At 34.2% G+C, this 24,051-nt stretch overlaps 1 protein-coding gene across 2 annotated transcripts in view; it reads left to right on the forward strand.

Moving 5' to 3' along the window:
• Positions 1–13,214: 13,214 nt before the first annotated feature.
• LOC138707698 (protein zyg-11 homolog B-like) overlaps positions 13,215–24,051 on the forward strand; it is a 102,767-nt gene continuing 91,930 nt past the window's right edge. Inside the window, exons 1-2 of one of the 2 annotated variants that reach the window (XM_069837516.1) lie at positions 13,215–13,436; positions 13,535–13,882. In XM_069837516.1, coding sequence (XP_069693617.1) covers positions 13,768–13,882 — 115 coding nt within the window. In that variant the 5' untranslated portion in view covers positions 13,215–13,436; positions 13,535–13,767. The remainder of the gene's footprint in view (positions 13,437–13,534; positions 13,883–24,051) is intronic. The other variant, XM_069837517.1, reaches the window with a different exon arrangement.

The following is a 24,051-nucleotide window of genomic DNA, read 5'->3' on the forward strand; positions in this document are numbered from 1 at the left end:
TGCAAAAGTGCCCACAGGGTAGTTGATGTTGTTAAAAGAGTTAAATTCGGGGCAGGTTTTTAATCACCAAAATGTTATTTACTATAGCACAGAATTTTAATGCTGCCGATGGGATCACTAATGTTTGAGAGGTTAGGAATGCAACATTAATAAATACTGATGAATCAACAAAAACAATTAACCTGATTTTGTGTTTAGACATCGTAATTATTTTATGAATTGCATATTTGTACGTGGACCAAATCTGTTATTTACTTATTTGACTGAATTTTGTTCTAACTTTGCTTATTTAAGTAATACTGTAGACGTATTGGTATTCTCGATCAATCACAAAAAGATGAAACTCCATTGTCGCCAATATATAAAAATCTAAATACTTTTAATTATTTTTAACAATACTTTATATTTTCTGTTGGTGAAATATGAATAAGCAAGCTTAGAATAATCTATTTTAGTACAAAATATAAACATATGTATCGACAGTAGTAAAAATACAGCGATTTTAGCTCTGCTCCTTAGCGATTTTAGTAAACTGTCGTTGGCGATATTGTGTAACCAATAATGCGTATTTGTAAATTTCTTTAGCTGATTTTGTAATGTTCGTCAGACTTTACAAACTAATAAAATAACATTGTGAAACACAATTTACAAGCATTTGTAATCTTTTACTTGTTATTTGTAAATTGTTAATTTGTAATTTGTAAGGATTGTGAAACGGGCCCCAGGCCGTAATGTATGTTCGGGTTTTCTATTTCAGTGTAGAGAGCTCAATGAAATATAACTTTATTGCGTATCATTGCTATGTTTTATTTAGTGTAATGTGTCCATAAAATCCTCTTGCTTCTTGTTGCATAATATGTTGCAGAAATAATTACAAAACTGTGTTATTTTAATGTGAAAAGAATTTTACATGTTAACATAATCTGTTCGCATCAACATTTTAAATTTAGACTGGAAGCTATTTTGAGGTTTAATAAAAAAGAATTTATGTTATGATTTTAATTTAGCATATCTACCTTCCTTGATAAAGACAGAAAATTTATCATACCACTCTTATGAAATTAGTGTACGTACGATTGTTACTTCGCCTCTTAGGTAGTAGATAAATACAATAATTTAATACTCAATTATAGTATTAAAATACAGACAACTGGAATGTGCGGGGTATCATGCATGCCATTATGCTTAATTATAATGTATAATTGCGAATATAGGAATATAAGTTAAATATAGTAAACATAACCTATAATTTCCGTATGAATTCAGGGCATTTGAGACCACTAAAATTAGACAGAAAGGGGTAATTGGTACAGTAAACATAACCTATAATTTAAACATATCTAAATATCTATGAGGCGCAACTGAAAATTATTGAATCGTGCATAAATAGATGTACAAGAATTTCACAATATTTAATTGAACTAAAGGCAGGTATTACACATACGAACAATGTAATTTTCACACCGAAAATAATATTACACCGTAACTCGCAAGTGAATCATGTCTGAAGTGTCTCATAATCATTGTTTTAATTTTATTAAAGCAATTACACTACATTTTAGAGAAATGTATGTTACTCTTTATGCATTATTGGATTTATTCAAGAAGAGATTATTTTGCAAAAGTATCACAATACTCCATGAATTCTTGAAAAATTAACACCATGATCCCTGCTTGAATCCTATATAACATTCAACTTTTGAAAAAAATAAAAAAACACGAATACTAAAATTATGGTAGTACTTGCATTAAAAACTATAGATACATTATCCAACATCGGAACCGCTACACATTCACACATATTATCTCTGCAACAAAATAATATTATGTAACAGGTATTTACTTTGTTTTTATTTAAACTGTCCTTCCCGACATACAAATAGGTAACTGATAAATAATAAATGTTTTATAGAACACAATACGTAGGGTACCTACAATGTGGATTATTGGTTAGGACTGAGTTATGATTTTCTGATACACACTTGGTCTTTATGGAATCTGAAGAACGACAAATTCGGAGATTTAAATTTGTTACTGCAATTTACTGCACTGCACACATTGCCTTTATTCCCACGCATGATTAAAATGTTATTATAACATCTTGCATCCCTTAAAAGCACGTGCTGACTGTATCTACCCTATGACCTGTGCCTTGCTTGCCGCTTGGGCGCTAGTATCGCGAATGTTGGCAAAAAGAGTGTTGAATTTGCGCGACTGTATGCATTAGACTGTGCTCGCCACACTATAAATATACTTGTTTTTTTTTTAAGATACTACATGACAGTTAAGCGGCCGAGCTTGGAACTACAGTGCCATGTTGCCAATATAGACTACCACGCTGCCAGATGATGAACGCTAGCAATTGTCGTTAAGATGGGTGACGTTAAATCATTCACTGACAACTGACGCGAAAGTAAGAAAACAATACAAAAATCGACAGAGAATCACAGACGAAACTTACCAATGCTAACATTGTGTGCATAATAAATGTCGCCGAGAGAGCTATTAAGCACTCGCCACGTGGAAACTGTAAGTTTGGCAACTCAACCGTTGTTACCATAGCAACAGGCCTACTACGCAATGTGACATTCAGTTGTTTTTCCGATCGCAACGCTCCTCTCATGTCCCATCTTTCAAAAAAACAAGTATACTGGCGCCCCGCTAGCACACTTACCACTACACAGAGTCACTGGGGCCTGTATGGAAGCATAAGTGAAGCACCACTTTAATAAATCGCCATTGACGTCATCTTGTTTTTCAAACAACTCTCATTTCTAAATCGTGTATTGTGTTGTTGTAAATTGGTAGCGCTTTTATAGCGTTAAGAGAAGAAAAATAGTTTAAGTAGCTTTAAGTGCATTTGTTACAAGTTTTGTGAATTTTTGTGCGCGTGTCTGTATACATTCAAAGTATACGAGGTGTATATAGTTATTTCAATATACTAGTACATCGCTATGGTTGTGTTTTGACTCACTCCGAACACTAGTAAGAGAGATTTTTGCAGGTTTTTTTCATTTCCTTAAAGAAAAGAATAAAGCAATTGTATGGATAAACGATGTTAGTATGTACAAAGGACGTACCTTCATATACAAATATCAAAGTTAAAATTAAGAAAATGTATGCCTATGGCTCTTTCTATTGTATCTACGTATATGATTTTATGTATTGTTTTGCAGGATAGCTGACAGGGAAACTTCAAAGTACTGCCTAGTTTGCAGCTTTCACTTTAAAAATGACATTGAAGGAAATTGTCCCCCACCTCTGTTTTTTCTTCAGAAATTTAAGTAAATATATGGACTTTCCTCCTGCGGAATCTAACAAGACGAAACAGAAGAAAAGATCAGTGAGTATATGCCTTGCTCTATATTTGTAATAGAAGAAAACATTACCTAACCAAAAGCCCTATACATTGGGTAATTCTATACATAGTTATCTTCTTATATTCTCATCCCCCCCCCAATTACAGTGTAGTGTTTTGTGAGAATGCAGCAAATGGAAAATTTTATGCCAAATAACTTGCAACTTCAATAGCATTGGAGACTGAAAATTATTTTCTAAAACATGAAATAGGATTTAAAACTGAAGTGGCCTCAATAGGAGGCAGTAATAAATTAATACTTGAGTGTACTTGTTTTCAAATAAGGAAGTTTTTAAATTTGTGTTTAAGTTTTGTGAAACATTTGAAATATCTTACAATATATATAGTGTGTGGAATGTGTTTGAAACGAAGATCAACTCTTTATGGTATTGGTTAAACTGAGACAGAATCATTTTCATGAAGACTTTGCAGTTTTTGTTAGATGTTGATGGAGAAATACATAGAATTGCCTACCTTTATATATATATATAAATGTCATTTCTTTCAGGACTTATCTTCGAAAGTGATACGTAGTGGTTAAAATACTTAAGATTTAATATAGTGTTTATTTTATTCTATATATTATGTAGTAAAATTCAATATTCAAACTCAAAATTAACAACAATAGTAGCCAATAATCACGTTGTTTATAAAATGTCATGAATATGTTTCGTTTAAAAATGTTATGAAAATAATATTAAAATCTGTCTGGAACATGTATCTTCATATTTGCGCAGTGAATATAGTGGCAGGGCTATACGTACTTGTATTCCATGCACAACAGGCTAATGAGTAACTTTTCTTCTTACATCTTATGATAAATTACTTTTTAGAGTATTCTATTTTATAATCATTTTTTCATCATAACTGTTATCATTTGTTATATTTATGTGTTTCAAATATGTCATTTCAAATGTTGTGGAGATTTCTTCTTATCTATACATCCAATCAAAAGTTTAACGATTGAATTTAAATAAACAAGAATACGAAGTACTTAAGGGTAAAATGTATGTCTTTAAACGCAGTTCGCGCGAATGCAGTTGTATTACGATAAAGTACTAAGTAAGTTTGTAGGCTTACACTGTAACATAATTTAAAAGAGTTTAATAATAGTTATAATAAAATTGACTGCAAATCAATAGGCATGTTAACAGAGGCGTAGCCAAGTTAAGATTGGTGGTGCCAAGTTTTGGGAACATCGCATGACAAATTTCCCGTAACGTACATGAGCATATTTAAAATACAGTAATAATAATTATTATTTTTTAATATTATAACATTTAAAATCAATTTATAGACTCCCCCGAAGTTATTATAATGCAAATTCCAGTCTCTGTTGCAGAATGAATCAAGAGATGCCGACATTAAATAAATTACTTATCAAGTTACTGGTATTGTCTTGGGAATGACAGCTTCATAATTTATTTGAATATCATCGGTCAGTGAATTCGTAAGTCTATATTATTCTTAAATTCACCTCACAACCTTCTAAGCAGTTATACATCGAAACATCTTCGTCGTATTGAAAAATTTGTTTCTCTCTGATGCCGTGCACTTCTCTTTTATGTCTATTGACATTTGTTTGGTTTGAAAAAAAAAAAAACTTATTACATACTAAACAAGCAACACCCATGTTCGTCCACGTGGCATGCGTAAACAACGGTCATACGATGAGCTAATGGCGCGTTAGTGGAGTGGAGCCATAGAGTTAGTATACTATGTGTGGCGCGCGCAATTCTGGTATGTCTGCGTGGCTAACCAATCATCTGCTTGTGACATCACTTCCGCGCATGCGTACTTAGTGGAACGCGTTCCTGTCTTTAGTCGCTGTCTAGGAGTTAGAAAGAGAAAGACTCTTTCTAACTCGTTGGTCGCTGCTGATAGGTCGGCCATGGATATATATTTATCCATGGGTCGGCCTTAAGGTAAGCGTTCACTACATCGTATCTCACTGCTCGTACGAATCGCACGCAACGGATATTTTAAGTGCAGTGCGTTCACTGTAACGGCTTCACCTCATCGCCTCATCGGATTCCCCTATCAGGTGGTAAAAACATGACGTCGTACGATATTGACATTACTGAAAGCAGAGGAGTTGAGGTTAGGTCTATTAATTACGTCTATTAGCGAATAAGAATTTGTAATTGCTTCATGCGTCTTAATTGAAGAGGAAGAAACGAAAGAAATATTGGTTACATAATATATTTGCAAGAAATGACTTGATTACTGTAATGGGAACGCCTCAAATTATATAATTCTTCGCAATTTTCTACACGCGAAATAAGTTTACGGTCTGCCATTTTGGCGCGACACTGAACATGGCACAACATAATAGTAACATTTGACCAATTAAAATTGATATATTAAAGAAGGCCATGATCGCACGCATCGGAAAATTTGCCCATCCGAGCACTGCCATCGTGATCTAATACATGCCGTAAGTCAGACCACGTGACTCGCTTAACAGCTGATCGCGAAGGGCGGTCTTTCAACCATATCAATTAGTTGCAGTACATGAAAAATAACATATATTTCTCTAAAATGCAGTGTAATTGCGTCAGTAAAATTTTAAACAATGATTGTGAGACACTTGAGACACGATACACTTGCAAAGTAAGGTATAATATTATTTTTGGTGTAAAAATTACGTTGTTGCAGGCAAAGTTCGCATGTCTAATACCTGCCTTTATTTCGATTAAACATTGCGCCCTTATGTGGTTAAGTGAAATTTTGGTGTTATAAACAGTAAATATGTGTAATAATATACACGTGAAAGTGAAACATTGACTGGGATATAAAGTAAATTATGATTAGGCCTAAGTGCAGCGTTACTGATGTTACTCTTGTCTAATCCATTATTGTTAGTTTACCGTATTTGTTTTATTAAATTTAAATTATTGCGCCCTTCCTATGTGTAAATAATCTACATTATAAATAATGCGATGTTTGATAATATACACAATTTTAACTAAAAGCGAGACACATATAGTATATTGTGAAAAATTATACATTATAGTTTTCATTACTGTTACAGTATCTAGTATTGTAATTAATTGAAATAAAGCATGCTCACTTCATTACGAAATTCTTGCACATTCACTTAAGCACGTTTCAACAATTTTCAGTTGCATCGCACGCATATTTTAATGTGTTGAAAATATAGGTTATGTTTACTCTATCAGTACTTGCCTTATTTCTATATTCGCAATTATGCACCGTAATTAAGCATAACGCTACGTATAACTTGTAAATGCAATTTGTCTACACTTCAATTGTATTTATTCGTTTCTTACGGTACTCCAGTCTGATTAGTTTCATATGTTACCAGGCCTAAACTAGCGCTGAGGTAGTTCCCTTCGTATTCATACACCTTGCATATACTAATTAGTTCGGTTAGTTCAGGCTTTTATTATGCCTTGCTTAGAGGATGAAGTGCATCTCCACAAAAAATAAATTAAACTGTTTTCAGTTCAGAAGTTACCGGAACTATACCTCAGCGCTAGTAAGTAATATAACCGTACGTACTTACATTTCATAGGAGGGTGTGTGGTGAATTTTCTACCTTTAAGTAAGGAAGATAACCGTGTTCTGAAGTTTATCCTAAATATATTCTTCTTTATTAAATATCAAAATAGCTTTCGTTCTCAACTTAAAATGTTGACGCAAATAGGTTATGTTAACATGCTGAATTCTCTTCATATAAAAATAACACAGATTTATAATCCTGCCACATTATACAACAAATAAATGGAACTTGTGCACACATTACATTGAAGAACAATTTAATTGTTTTATTTATTTGTTGCCTACTATACTGGGTCGTATTTAATTCTATTTATCTAACCTACCAGATGAAGTAACACACAATCGTACGTACCTACACTAATTTCATAGGAGGGACTGTGGTAAATTTTCTACCTACAAGTAAGGAAGATAGATGTGCTAAATTAAAATCACAATATAAATAATTCTTCTTTATTAAATCTCAAAATAGCTTTTCTTTCCAAACTTAAAATGTTGATGCAAACAGGTTATGCTAACATGTAAAACTCCGTTCACATTAAAATAACACAGTTTTGTAATTATTTCTGCAACATATTATGCAATAAGAAGTGAGCGTGTCTTATACACACATTACACTAAATAAAATTGAGCACCGACACGCATTAAAGTAATATATTTCACTCAGCTCCGTATACTCAAATAGAAAAGCCCGACCCATCGAGTGACGTCACACATCCTGCATTACGGCCTGGTCTAGATCACGATGGCAGTGCATCCGAGAAACGTGGACGGATATGCCGTGAGGCGATGCGTCCGATACGATGTAGTGAACGCGGTTACATAACAATTACAGCAAAGATAGTCTTTTTCCGATCCGTGCGATTCGTCCGATGCGTGCGATGCGATGTAGTCAACGCTTACCTTTATAGGTTTTGAAGGTTACAACTTTTGTCAGGCTTATATGCTGTCATCTAGTTGTTACATAAGGAGTCACAGCATAATTCCCATTTGAATTTTCTTAGCGACTATTCTGCCATCTCGTGTTCGTTTACGGCGGCCGGATTGCGAACCTGGCGGTTGTTCTCTTCAAAGTGCAAACATAGCGATGATTTATCTGTTACCTATGATCTAGGCAGAAACACGCACTGTCTGAACCGGGCTTTATCGATGGTGACCAACAAGTTAGATACTATAGAGAGGACAAAGATCTCAGAAAGTTGAAGACAATTGAACATTGGTCCGCCATATTTCGGTTAGCCAAAACAAAGGGGCGTGGCTCGGATGTTGTAGGAAATGACTGTGATGAAGTTAGTATTATTGTGAATTGAGTTACATATTAAGACTATGTTAATAAGTAAAAAGTAAAATACACACAAAACTTTACGTTTTATAACAGCTGTAGGCCTATGTTTTATTAGTTTCACTAAATATAGCCCAGATATTAAATGACAAGCAATACTCGATGCAACCAAAGCAAAGCACCTAAAGACGGATGAATTTAATCGGCAGAAGAAAAATAAATAATTTTTTGACTTCGTCACAAATTTAATTACCTTACAGCTAATCTAACCTAATATGAAATCATGTAATTCAGTGCTCACCAGGTGATTTCAAGAGAGACGACGTATGTAACTAATAGGAGTAAAATATAGGAAAGGTAGTGGCGAAAATTAAAAAAAAAAATATATCCAGTAATTAAGTTATTGAGAAAAATTCATTTGAAATTGGAATTAACACAGAGAACTTTTGAAAACTGAAATTATTAAAACTACAAATAATCTCTTAGCATGCAACATAATAATTAAAGAATGACACTAATAGAAAGTTACTCATGATCATAACTCACCACATTTATTGAAACGATAAGATATTTACGATTAACATTGTTATCAGAAACAACAGGAGCCACAGCTAGGTACACTTCTTTTCGCGTGATGGAGACATCGTGTAATCTAATATAATTTGAAACAAGCATTGATCTCACACGTGTCTCGCAACTAAGCAGAGGCTTTTGCAGAATAAAACTGTTCTTACATTATTTTGAACAATAATGACAAATTGTGTGTGATGCAAGTGCTAACTTTCCTCCTTGGTAACAAAAAGAGCCCTAACGCATTAATAAAAAGATAATTGGAGTAGGCCCTATAAACACAATAAATACTAAACTCTTGATGGTACAAACTTATTAATACAGATATTTCGCTTATGCTCAGTCCGTCTTATCTTATAATTCTCTGCGGCAATGGTACCTGTATTGAGAGGGTTTAATTATCCAGCAACGAATATTATGATTTACGGTACATTTCATTTAAATCCGAGGGAATGAGACATTTTTGGAAATTTTAAAGTCTTAATTATTACTTTTTCATTTATAAATCAGCTTTTTACAAAACCTATAGCGAAATGTTTAAATTAAATATTGATGTATGTGAAAAATATAATACATGTACCAACTCGTTACAGTGTACCTTTGATAAGCACTCCTTGCGGAGGCTGGTGGTACTAAAGACGCCATGTTTTTTAGGGAACGATCCATAGTACTGTTGGCCTCCGCAGTGAGCGCTGATCAGAGGTCTTTAGTCTCTCTATAGTATCTAACTCGTTGATGGTGACAGATAATTTGTACGTGTGTTTGTCTTCTATAGTTATTATTTCTACGAATAGATGGGGGTCATAAGAGGCAATGTGGCCAATAGTCGCATTAGAGAATTCAAAATTTTTTCTATTCTCCAATGCTTATAAATGGCACTAGATTTTTATAGAAACAGTTGATATTGTCCATTATGAGAAGTATTTATATTTAATTTGTATCATCATTTTCCTCAGCACTTTTTTAACTCCCCCCCCTGTTATATTTTCACTTAATGAACAGTAGCGAAAATACCATATTTCAAAGTTTGCCAATTTGGTTGCTATGGTCTTTGGTTTTGACCTATCCCGTGGTTAAGAATTCGCTTGCACGATCAGAAATTTGTAGGTCTTATAAATTTTTTGCCATTCATTATGGTATACCTTCTGTAATTGTATATTATTCGTAAACCATAAAACTTAGAATGAATGAAACTAAAACGAATAGATAATTTTTGTTATTTTGGACAGTGTGTTTAAATAAATAGGTAGATTGTAATTTCACAGACTGTTCTTCCATTCATTTCTTCTGTAGTTCTGTGTACAGATCGTTGCTTACGAGATTACACAAGCTGGCGCATAGAGCTTGAAAAACGAGTCTGAAGTGGTTCCCTCGTAATGCCAATTCCGCCGCTCGGAGCGCTGTTCTGCCCTACATATTCATAGCAGAACACTTAAAAGACATTGACATTTGGGACATTTAAAGGACTCACCATTGCTTATTAAATGCTTCGTACAATATTTTATGGACAATAGACGTAATTTGCAAACTTCTACTCCTCAATTATATTACAATAAAAGGCTGTCATTCTTGATATTAAAACATATTACATATAAACTGAGGAACTGTCTGCTCTGTACTTCAGTTCATACACCAAACATTTCCGGAAATAAATTAACTTGACATCTTGCATATACGCACTATAGCCTACCCTTTTCACCTAATATTATTAATATTGCTATTAAATAAGATATTGCAACTAATTAAGGTACTTCATTATCTTTAATTTCCTTGAATTCATAATTAAGCATTTGCAAGAAGGCTAACTTTTCCCTCTCTTTTAAAAAAATACGAACGTCACAATAATTGAGAAGTATAATTATTACGCGATTTTTTCTTGCAGTGGTGAAAACATTTCTATAGGCCTACTGATTAATCTATTGAGCACAGTAATAGTAAACGCTGCAGTATTCTTTTCTGAAGCCAAGATTTTCGCAAGAACTGAAGTGCGACACATGTAATGATGAGGAAATGTCCCTTTTTCTTTTGGGAAAACTTGTGAAGCACTACTGGACAATATTGCCAAAGATATTTCCAGTAAATACGAAGTGATTAGGAAACTTAATCAGAAGCCCCTAAATAGGAAAGTGCTGAAAATGCAATAAACTGGGCCATTTCTTAATTACATATAGAACACTGAAACTGATTATCTACAAGGACCCCCATGTTATAAATATTATGATTATTTCAGATTGTGATACAGTTATAAGCGTACATTCCAAAAATTTAAAAGTAACAATGAGGATGCCCTATGTTATAGGAAATTTTTAAACGTGTACATTTAACTTTTTTATGAATGATTTCCTGATCAAGATTTTCATTAACTATGTGCCAAACTTTTGAAGTGAAGTGTGCAGTAAGAAACTGTTGGACATCTGATCAGTATTTTAATCATGTGCTGGTTACAGTACATTAGATGTCTTCTTGAATATACCTGATGAGGTATGTATATGAAGTTTGTATCGTCAGTATTCAAGTAGCCTACTTATGTATGTAATTTTTATTATCTGTACAGAAAAAAATTTAGCTTATGTGATAGTATGAAGTAATCTCTCACGAAATAACAAGGAAGAGAAAGGTGCTTAAATTTAAATATTGAAAACAGGATGATAAGAAAATAATTTTTACTTCCTTTCAATTATTAAAGAAACCTGGCCACTCACCATTCGCAGTTGATTTCTATGGTTACAGCTCTATTCTTCATATTCTGTAGCTTTCAAATAATTTCTAAAATAAATATTATGCCTACTTAGCTCTTGTAAAACGAAATTTTCACTTTCACTTTCAACGGAACACTCACTTATATTCAGTTCTTGTATCTTGCAGTAAATTATCCATTTGTGATCATCTTTCCAATATAACCTCCCATTGAAACGACCACTTAAAATCATGAGCTAGAATTTATTATTTTAAAAACATTTCCACGTACATACTGTTATAATTGTTATGAACCACAATACAAAAGACAACACTGTGAAATTGGATTAATTTACCAAGATCAACATCAATACCGGTAGTATAAAATCACATATAGGCCTAGGCTATATTATTTCATTACTTTATGGTCTTAATTAGAAGAATTAATTTTGAAGAATTTACAAATATGCTGAAATAATTTGTGACACCTCTTATAGAAATGTAAAAATATGTATGTACATTTTGAAACAATGGGTATAGCACCACTTGAAAATGTTGAGCACTTTAACAGTAACTTGTAAATTGTTCCATCACGTTGCCTATAGTGTTCATTTAATGTAGCACTTTTAGAATGAACGTGGTTCACATACATAAGAAGAAATGACGATGGAATGAGTCGAAGACATACAGTTTTCTTTAATTTTTTAGCAAATGATGAAGTTGAATATATACTGTTACTTCATATCCTAACATAAGTAGAGTTGCCACCATAGATGTAACACCTCCGTAACACCTGAAATGAATATAAAATAAATTAATGTATTGGTAATGATACAAGAATAAAAAGAAATTAGGCTAGACATAACCTCACAAAATTACAAACACATGCTAAAACAAAAAAAAAAAAAAAAACAAAAAAACTTTACGTATCCGTATATAATAAAACTAGATATTCTAGATATAATTTGATTCACACGATAACTACCTCAGCCTATTTCGCAGCAGCCATTAGTTACCAGTTTGAGGTGCATTACCTAAGCTCATACTAACCTTGTTAAGTTCTCTTACCTAATTCACTGATAATTACGTAACAATACACAGGTCTAAAATACAGACAAATATACATTAATTACCTAATAAGTACAGCATGAAGGTAATTCATTACTTTTGTCGGTATTTTCTAAAAGAGAAAGGGAAAACAGTAACATCATTATCTTCAATGTTTACATCACGTCGTTCACATTTTCATTAGGCCTATATCAGTAATGCTTGGTAAGTGAAATAATGCATGAAATTATTTTACATTTCGGGTCACATCATTCGAGAGTCGGAAAATGCAATTCGCCACTTTTAACATAGCATTGCTTGTTATATGAGAGAACTTTGACATTTACCTTAACCTATAAATATACGACCTGTTGGTACAGAGTTCTTCACATAGCAAAACACAGACAATTTTCAAATATAACTTAGCTGAACAAACTTCAAATAACACTGTAATATGCTTGGCATATTTGTAATATTCGTACTCAATGAGTAATGCACAATTAATCGAACTATTTTCACGATGCACAATGCTTTGTAATGGTACTATTCATCATTTCATAGGGCAGAGAGGCGAACCTAGCGGCAGAAATTGTCATGACTCACAGAGACCTACTCTCGATCGTGCTATGCGCCATCTTGTGTAATCACGTATGCAACGGTACAGATAATCTTGTTTGTAATCTTTGCACCTGAACTTGCATCGAGAATATTTTGGATCTCCTTGGCAATATCTGAATGGAAAGAAAATTTCGAATTATCGAACATTGTAATCCTTGGTGTAAGAACCAGCATGGCAGCCGAAATTTGTATTTAGGAAAATTGTCTTCATTCACTGTGTTTTAATTACACAAAGTTTGTACAATTTTAATATAGTTGCAATATAAGGGCGTTTGTAACGTAAATGTTGCTGTACTGTCTGTAAAATAATGTGCTGCACTATGTTTTGTGCAAGAATAGCAGAAATTTTCCCTTTCATAGGGGGTAATTATTTTATTTTTGGCATTTAGTTACCTACTATCTAAGCAAAGGAATAATATATCAAGAAACATTAATTCAAAAATGTTTGCATTGTGTTCCAGGCTACCGTTGAATTCGTTACAAACGTAATAAATCGACTTTTATAATGAGGAATCAATGAGTATCTGCCACTATTTTTGTGTATATATTAAGGAGAAGAGAGGTTTGAAGAACACTTTCATGAAGATGAACCCAAGGATGCAATGAAGAATTGTTAATATATTTCATAATTAAAAAAATCATTTACTTAAACATTTAATTTCTTGTGCCAAAGCTATATAAGAGTCACAACAAAATGTACGATTCTCCGAGATCATTGCAAGAAGCCTGTATGGACTACATATGTGAAAATCTGGAAGCTCTTTGTGAAGTGACACCAGTACTTCAGCAGACACCTGCAACATCGTCAGGTAGTATATTTATATTAATGTATTCTCTAATTCTCCTTCGGTTAGCTACGGTGACAGTATGCTATCGTTTTATTTTCGAGGTAATGATGTCTGTTTATTACTTATCTACTTCATGTATTTTTTTAATTGCTTTGTAAAAGTGCAAATATTGAAAATGTTGTATTAGGATACAGTGTATTATTTTGTAATTTAACACACGATAAAAAAAACTGCAGAACTTTATGTTCTTGAATGAATGCCATTATCAGGAGGTTTAATTTATTGGACTGAAAATGATGGTTAAACTAGCGCTGAGGTAGTCCCCTTCGTACTCCGCTTATCTATCTTGTATATACGGATCTAAGACGGGGAAAATTTCAGTATACGGATTCCTCACTGACAATTATATCTTAAAACACTAAAAATACCAGATTTGTCTGCGTATGTCGAATGCGCATCATCATGCTTACGAAAAGGCACATTTCAGTGCCCGTAATTTATTTTGTGTGCACAAGATTGGAACTTTGAAGCAAGAGGGTGAGGAAGGAATCCATGTTCTGAAATTTATCCATTAAGAGCTAGTAAAATTTTATTTTGTATACCCAATGAAGTCAACCCTGGTAGCGTAGTTGGTATATCGCTCGCCTTCTGTGCTCGAGGTTGCGGGTTCGATCCCGGCCCAAGTCGATGGCATTTAAGTGTGTTTAAATGCGACAGGCTCATTTCAGTAGATTCACTGGCATGTAAAAGAACTCCTGCGACACAAAATTCTGGCACACTGCCGACGCTGCAGTTGCGAGCGTCGTTGAATAAACCATAGTTTAAAAAATTTACCCAATAGATTACGTGACAAAATTGTCAAATCTCAAAGCAGTAAGTGATATGTACACAGTTTCAGAAGTTAATTAAAAAAAAACAATTAATTTTTTATGTTCTATTCTCACCTCGTTATCTTGCTGTCTTAAACTCTTATGAATTTTCTTTTTACCATCAGGTTTTGCGCTATAACAGGTGTGAGGAAAATGTCACCCAGCTCAACACTTCATTTTATATTCAGTTAAAAATCTGTTAATCCTTTGAATAGTTAATATAATTAAAAAATTGTTAATTGATACATAGAGGACAACATTTTAACTGTTTGTGTTGAGAATTTCCATGATTATTTATTTTAATTGAATATATATATATATATATATATATATATATATATATATATATAGGGTGACCTCACCAGTAGTTGACCACATAGGAATGTTTTAATTAAAAATAAGCATTCTGGCAACACTGCAAAATATTTCTTCAGTTATATGTAATCTTTAACATCTCTTTGTTTCATTTGACAACAGTATAATACGAAATTATAGTGTTACAAAAAGCAAGCAATTTAGGAACCAAAGCTTGTGTTTGCAGTATGACTTCAGCTGGTGCTTGCTATTAGGGAAGTGTTGTAGCAGGTGTACAGAAATCTGAACACAGCTCTGAAATATAATTATATTATATTGAATGAATGCATATTTTGCCTTCTACATAAGCTATAGGAACTATGTATACACACATTTTCAGTTTTTATGGTTCTTACGAGTAATTAATATGGGTGGTCATTTACTAGTTCTTAATTTTTATCAAGCACCAGTAGTTGACCAGACCGGTCAACTACTGGACCAGTTTAAAATAAAGTCATATCCAGTAGTTGTCCATCACTTGCAAATGTGCTCCTCACTTTTTGTGTAAACTATGTAGATTGTATGTAACCTGTGTTTCAAATGTTTACAACTATTTCTTACGGCTAGGTTAAAAAAATGGAAAAAATTTCTTCAAATATATAAAGTAATCCTAAAATAATGTAGTTAAGGATGCTCGAATGACTCTTCCAATTCGCAAATTGCAAGAAAATATGGAATACATTCCATCTTGACTAATAAGCTGAAGTCCACATCTGTGGAATAACAGTTAGGCATCTGGCCGCGAAACCAGGTAGCCAGGGTTCGATTCCCGGTCAGGGCAAGTTACCTGGTTGAGGTTTTTTCCGGGGTTTTCCCTCAAACCAACCTGAGCAAATGCTGGGTAACTTTCGGTGCTGGACCCCAGACTCATTTCACCGGCATTATCACCTCCATCTCATTCAGATGCTAAATAACCTAAGATGTTGATAAATGATCGTAAAATAACCTACTAAAATAAATAAAAAAAATAAGTTGAAGGATAGAATGCCTCATCCTAAATTGATGTTCACTGTAATTGCCAAATTGTGTGCAGAAAATAAAATTCTTCTATTTGCCTTGTATATAAATGCTACACACATTCTACAACCTGCTGATATTTCTGTATTTGAGCTCTTAAAAACTGGATGGAAAAATGGAGTTGAGGATTTGCCACATGAATATTAGGGATGTGTAGTATAAAAAACAAATTTTGATCAGTCACTAGAAAGAATGTTAGATGAAACAGCCACTCCAGAATGTTATACATATCTGGCTTTTAGGTAGTAGCTCCCTGTGAAACAGGTTTGAATAATTTCAAGGAAAAATTGTTCCGGGGCCTGGTATCGATCCCGGGACCCTTCGCTTAGCGCTTAGTGTCATGTATAGTTCCTGGGGTAGCTCAGTCGGAAGAGCGTTCGCGCGCTAAGCGAAGGGTCCCGGGATCGATACCCGGCCCCGGAACAATTTTTCCTTGAAATTATTCAAACCTGTTCCACAGGGAGCTACTACCTGAAAGCCAGATTTGTATAATACATTCGTTACTGGAGGCACGTTAACAGAAAGCCACAATTTAAGTCACACAAGTATTTGTGTGCACTCATAGTTGAGTTCTGGCGTCTTGTCAGCTCATTTGAGTCGTGTGGATACAAAGGAAAAATTGTGATGTTGTCGTGTATAGTTCCTGGGGTAGCTTAGTCGGAAGAGCATTCGCGCGCTAAGCGAAGCGTCCCGGGATCGATACCCGGCCCTGGAACAATTTTTCCTTGAAATTATTCACTCCAGAATGGTTTCCGTAAATGCGGCATCTTTCCATTTTATGCAAACGCAGTAGATTATTCTCGATGTATTAGTCTTGAGTTTGTGAGTGTTGATGGAAATGGAACTGTGAACCTAAAAACCAGCAAAGTTTAATGTGAAATATCAGTTGTATTTGGAATCGGCTATGAAAGATGGATGCACTGAAGAATTCAGAACTGTTGCAGCTAATGAAAAATGAACTGGAGATGACTTGGCATCTGAACTCTCCTACAATTGGTTAAAATTATAGAAAAGATGGATACAACCCAATAATTCTAACATATTGACTTGTTGAAGAAGCACAGCAAAATGGAAAAGAAATACAGACTGAGGAAATGCAGCAGAAAAATGAGTTTACCATATGATATTACGAGTAACCCTCTACAAGATCGTTAGAATTTAAATATTAACAAAAAGAAAGAAATACAGAAGGAAGAAAGAAAACACAATGCGAGGAAAACACAAGAGAAAAGAAACGGAATTAATCAAGAAAGGTCTAATAGCAAAAATCCTTAAAAAAAAAACCGAAGACCTCTCAGTTAAGTAGCTCTGAGTTAGGAATAGAATTCCAGACTTCATCATCGGACTCTGATGACATGCCTTTGGGCATTTCTGAGGAAGATAGCAACAACCAAAGCAGTGGTGATGGGAACCATGTGAAATACGGATCTTGGGGCATTGTGAAATATATAACGAGGAAAACTTTGTGGGAAAAGTGGTAAAGAAAGAGGAAGAAGACTTTGATGTATTTGCTCAACAAGTGGCTGGAAATGTGTTCAAGTGGCTGGCACAAGAAGATATCTTAGGATACAGTGCAGTGTATTTTTTCTGAACGCAGGAAAAGTATAAAAAAAAACAATTACAGGATTCATATTTTCAGTTTTACATGTTAAAATCTTGATTAAAATGCAAGTGCATTTTTTGTAATAGAATATAATTGTGTCTTCTTTGTTAAAATAGCTACATCTAGTTTGTTTTAGTAGTGGTCAACTACTGGTCGAAAACAGGTCATTTACTGACACATTGCGGTCAACTACTGGTATTTTTGTAAGCCGCTAGTTTAAAAATAAATTTCATCATGTTACATTGCTTCAAACGAATACTGAATAGCACCATTGCTTTTGTCAATATTTCATTATTCTTTTATTGTAGAAATTTTTTCCTTGTGACTTTATTTACAAACAAAATGCAGATTTAAGAAACGAATGTTCCTTAACTGGTCAACTACTGGTGAGCTCACCCTATGTATATATATATATATATATATATATATATATATATATGTGACATGCATTTTTAACGGATGCAAAAATTAACACGCAACACTTGTTTTAGACGAAAAATTACTGCTTCACATATTCTCGTGTATTAATTATGTGTTTTCTAAGGAAATATGAATATATATGACGGCGAATGGCATCCTTTTTAAATGAATCAAGTTCCGTGATTGGCTTTGACCTGGGTTTGGCTTTTCCGGGAGTTTCCAGCAGCGCATCTGAAGGCCCAGCTGGTGTGCCATCCCCCCCTTTTTGTTTTCGCACTTTTTCTTGCCAATATTGATGCCAGTATTTCTGGAAATGTTTAGAACAGCAGCAGTTCTCTCCAACACTTTATTAACATCAATTTGCGGACTCTCATTCTGTCTTTCTAATTCAATTCTAATTTTACGGGCTTGACCACGAATCGATGTTAATTTGCCGAACCTTGCAGTTATTATTTTCGGAGAATGAAGTCGTGGCTGCCCTCTTTTACCTTTCAGGCTTGACTGTGCCATTTTAAATTTAAACTTAAAAATAAACCGTAATAACTAAATAAACACTAATAGGCCTAACGACACACACTCTTATAAAAACTCTCTACAACAATTACTATGAAACACTGAGATAAAAAGGTAGCATATTAAACGATAAAATTAAGAACAACGAACAGAGAAATGCCGTCACAGAAAACCGACCGACTCATAAACCACGTGCGTATATTTTGTTGAACTGGCAACGCTTCACATGCTTGTTGAAGGTTGTAAGCAGCAGGGTGAGAGGTGAACGAACTGTGATTGGGCGTTGCTATGGCAACGTGCCCCCCACCTCACTCATAATGTTATCTGTCAGAAGTACAACATTCGTTAATTCTAGTATAGCGCTCAATTGGCTTAGACCATATGCCTTCTTATTCTGAAACCGCTATAGTGACGCAACTCAGAATGAACTCCTCCCTTTCTTTCCTACCGCATTTGGGATAGGTGAAACCCATGATGCAAACGTGACTCCACATCTTTGTAATCCACATTTTTTTCGTTTCAGTTAAAATTTGTCAATTAATTGCGATCGAATAGTAATGATCATAAATATTAGCAAGCGGAAGTAATATGGAATTAACAGTTACAATTAACAGTGTACACTTCTTTTCATTATATAGACGTGTGCAAACTATTAGGCCCAAACGATAACATAGGCTATATGATTCAAGTAACATTTATTCTACAAAACTCATTTATTACACACTCTTTGCAACAATTAATATTTAGTATGAAACCCTTTGTTCATTATCATCAATTTTTTGCTTTTTGGCATGCTGTTTATGAGATTTTTGCACATTGTTTCTTGATGTCTTCTTCCCTGTGCCATATTTGGATAAGTGCTTCTATGAGGTCCACATTGGTGGTAATCGTCTTTTTTTTTTTTTTTAATTTTCTCTTTACGATAGACCGAAGATTTTCAATTGGATTTGCGTCTGGGCTGTTATCTGGCCAGGGAAGGACGTCTACATTATTTTCAGCCAGAAAATTAGTTACTGATCTGGCTTTGTGACAGGGGGTCCATCCTGCATGAAGATACATTCACCATCAGGGAACCAGACCCTCATTTGTGGAAAAATTCGGGTTTCTAGGACTTTTTTGTATTGATCCTATCGCGTAGAGTCCTACAGAATCATTTTGTGACCAGCAATTTATGATAATTATGAACATGTAAAAAATGTGGTGCTGAGTCTAATAATTTGCACACGTCTGTATCTCTGCCGATGAGTAACCAGCAAATTCAAAAGGCTTACCTTAGTCGTGGACATCAGAGCATTAAAAAGAATTACAGCCATCAGCGTAACTCAGTCGGCTAAGGCACTTACCTGTCGATGAGGAGTTGCGCTTTGGCGCGGGTTCGATTCCCACTTGGGTTGATTACCTTGTTGGGTTTTTTCCGAGGTTTATATCATCTCGCTATTACCAATTTTATCGACGCTAAATAACTCGTAGTTGATAGAGCGTCGTTAAACAACCCAGTAAAAGAATAACTGCGAACTCCTATTTCTCTTCCCCCCATACTACAAACGTGACATTGCTCAGAGGCAGAGATACAATTCAAGATCCGTATTCGATTGTATTTTTGCCTAATATGAGTTAACAAATTAGGCCTATTATTAATGTTCAATATTTTTTCATAAGCGATTATAATTGTTTCTAAGTTTAAAAGTAATCGTTTTTAACATACAGTTTCAGTCATCGTTTTTTGTGGTAACTGCTGTCATCGCGGGTGTGGGCTTGTTAAGTGATCAGCAATTGCGATGTTACTGTTATTGATAATGGTTAAATTCTTAATAAAGAAAATTGTCAAAAATAAAACTGCAAAGACTGGGAACAATGATAATTTGGGTTGTAGCAGTGGCAGTTTAAGTAATAGCTTACGTTCAAAATCGCTACAAGGATCAACGAAGAGTGAGCAAAGCAATGAAAGGGAAAATGTAACGTTTAAGAGCCATAGTTTTCAACCATTTTGGGTTAAAAATTTCCATGCGCACTATGTGAAAAATCAGAAGATGTAATTTTCTGAAAAATACGTAACGACATTTTGGATAAAGAGCAATTAATGCTTTCTGAGACTTTCTTAAATTGGCTCATTTTGTGTCGCTTTATTAACTGTGATGGTTATTTAGTGTTTGAGTGAAATGAAAGTAACAATGCCGGCGAAATGAGTCCAGAATCCGACGCCGAAAGTTACCCAGCTTTGCAATCAATGGGTTGAAAAAAAAAACATCGGAAAAAACTTGAACTAGGTAACTTGTCGCTACAAGGCCAGTGTGCAATTTTCCTAATCTAGCTGGACAAAATTCATTTTTCGACTTATTGATTTCACTGTATATTTTTATGATTTTATGTTCCTAACTGTTCAAAGCATCTTGTGAAGACAATGTGCGATCTTTCTCCCGGATATTTATTTGTTTTACAGTAGCGTAAACATTACTATCTGCAAAGGGTTGAATCCACACTCCTCAGTCGCAATAGAGAGTGCTTTGTTTAAGGTCATATAAAGTGCTAGTAAATTATGTTTTCTTGTCTTCTTTGACATGGAATTTGTAAATTCAAGTATGTGCTTCAATATCATATGTAATTTAGCTAAATTACTAAATTAGAACATCCAATATGGCCTTTATTTCATATGAAGGATGTTTATATAATTATTTTCCATAAACTCTGGCTTTAACACGAGTTACAAAATACTAGCCGTTAGTTGCTGCCAAAATAATTGTATATTTATATTCCGACATCATTTCATGTGTGAAATATTGTTTGGTTGGTTGCGTATAGCTGCGAACCTAATCGGTATTAATTATTTTTAGTGGCGTGGCGGGCTATACGCCGCCGACAGCTTTTTGAACTTTGGTATCGGAGTAGTGCTGAATCAAGGAATAACGAGGTTTTAAACAATATTATAGCTCCATTAGGACTGAAAGACATTCCCAGTGATATTGAAAATAAAATTAAGAACGCCATCAGCCTTTTTTCATCGTACATTCTGTCCCGCTGGTTAAAGTACCATAGAAGTAAGAAAAGATTTTAAAAATATAATGCTGACTGGCTAAATAATGACTTCAATTTTCCTGAACAAATTTGCAATTTTTTTGCTTAAAGCCTGTGGATGCGACATCTGAACCGAGTAGGGGTCGTCCAAGAAAACTATTCAGTGAAAGCAGCAGTAAGAGCAAAAAAAGTAAAGTTCAAAATTTAATAGGAGACCTTAATCTGGAGGGAATTTCTTTCGCTGCAGAATCAATTTTAAGAGCAGCGGGAAAGCGATATGCAGCAGACACTGTAAAAGAATTTTATTGTCAGAAGCATCTCCACAAAGAGCAACCAGGATCAGCAATATCTTACCTTTAGACTGTAAAAAGCTGCTATACATTTCGCATTGTTGTGCATATTTAATCAAATTACTTCATAAATGAGCGAAGAATAACTGATTTTACTCCATCTTACGTTCGATTACCTTCAATTTTCAAACATTAATGAATATGCCATGAATTCCTAATTGTTTATTGAAAGTAAATTTTCAAGGATAAGAGACATGTTTATATTAAATTTAAATATAGGCTATTTAATTATATTCATAATTATTAATTTACCCCTATAAAGAGGTAGTTTTTTCTTATTTAAACATAATCAGAGTTTGTCCACAATTCAAATATAGTATATTTAAGTTGTTCATAAAGTTTAATTAAATTATGTTAGATAGAAAAAAATAATTTTGTCTAAATTCACCAACTATAAAGGGGTAGTTCTCCTTACATAAACGTAATCAGAGTTCGTAATGATATCAAATACATTACCTTTAAGTTCTGTATAAAGTTTCATGAAAATATGTTAGAAAGAAAAGAAGTCGTTAATTTCTTCCAAATTTACCTCCTACGAAAGGGCAGTTCCCTCACAGAAACGTAATCAGAATTCGTAATCATTTCAAATACGTTGCCTTTAAGGTCTGTGTAAAGTTTCATAAAAATATGTTAGGAAGAAGAAGAAGTCATTCATTTCTTCTAAATTCACCCCCTACGAAAGGGTAGTTCCGTCACAGAAACGTAATTAGAGTTCGTAATCATATCAAATACGTTACCTTTAAAGTTTCATGAAAATATGTTCGAAAGAAAAGAAGTCATTAATTTCTTCTAAATTCACTCCCTATGAAAGGGTAGTTCCCCTCACACATACGTAACCTGAGTTGGTAATCATATCAAATACGTTACCTTTAAGTTCTGTATGAAGTTTCATGGAAATCTGTTACTTAGAAGAGAAGTTATTAATTTTGTCCAGCAAGATTAAGGAAACTGCACACTGTGCCAGGATTTGAATACTAGCCCTCTTTTTTCACGGTCAGATATGCTAACCGTTACTCCACAGCGGTGGACTCTCAGACTTTTGTGCAGTCTTGCCTCCACCCTAAAAAAATAAAAGAATTCGGCGTTATGGTTAGGCACACCATTTTTCAAATTATCCGCGATGTATAGATTTGGGGTAAAATTCTGTGTCAGCACAGAAAACGTATTCTGAATTCCAGAGAAGAAAGATGCAGAAGTAAACACTTCGGATGCTATTCATAGACATTTCGCAGCACGCGCTACGAGCGTACTAAGCTAGCCCCGGCTAGCCACTGGTTACTAGTACAGAATTGAAATCATATCCTAACGCTAACACTGGTTTATGAATACGAAAAACGCTGATAATCCACCGAAAACCCGCGCTAAAAATGTCTATGAATACGGCCCTTGATGCGAAATGCATTACGCCGCTGTAATACGTGATGTGATATGTAATTTTATTACATCGCGCGAACTCTTCACGTGCGTTTGGTACAGTCTGTTAATACGGAAATTAGTTTTAGTTACTGTGGAGACAGACCTTGAATTTTATTAATGAATGCATTTCATATTGTTGTTTAGTCTGATTTTTCCACGCAAGAATGATGTGGAGGTAAATAAACATTTCATAATTATGAAATTACGTATTACGCAGTCGTGTTACCTAGGGTAACCAGACATAACCTACTCGCGCGTGCGGGTATGTATGTATGTGTGTGTGTGTGTGCGTGTGTGTGTGCGCGCGCGCGCGCGCGCGCGCGTTTGCGTGGGTGCGTGCGTGTGTTTTTTCAGAGGTCAAAATACTCTATCCTCCTTTCTATTGGAAAATATCTTCAATATTATACTCTTTTCATTTTCGTAACTTTTCACGTATTTTCTAATTGAATATCTTGTAATTTTTAAATTCCGAATAGATTACACAAAAAGTAGTTGGAAAATTAATCATAACGTTACTTGTCGCAATAAGATCAACCTCGCCTGCTTATTCGTTGGTCAGTAGGCATCAGTCTTACGTACAGAGTGTGTACATAATATAATTGAAGCAGTTTAAAAGAATCACTATAGGGAGATTTA

This window comes from Periplaneta americana, chromosome 10 (genome assembly GCF_040183065.1).
Source record: "Periplaneta americana isolate PAMFEO1 chromosome 10, P.americana_PAMFEO1_priV1, whole genome shotgun sequence".
NCBI classification, from domain to species: Eukaryota; Metazoa; Arthropoda; class Insecta; order Blattodea; family Blattidae; genus Periplaneta; species Periplaneta americana.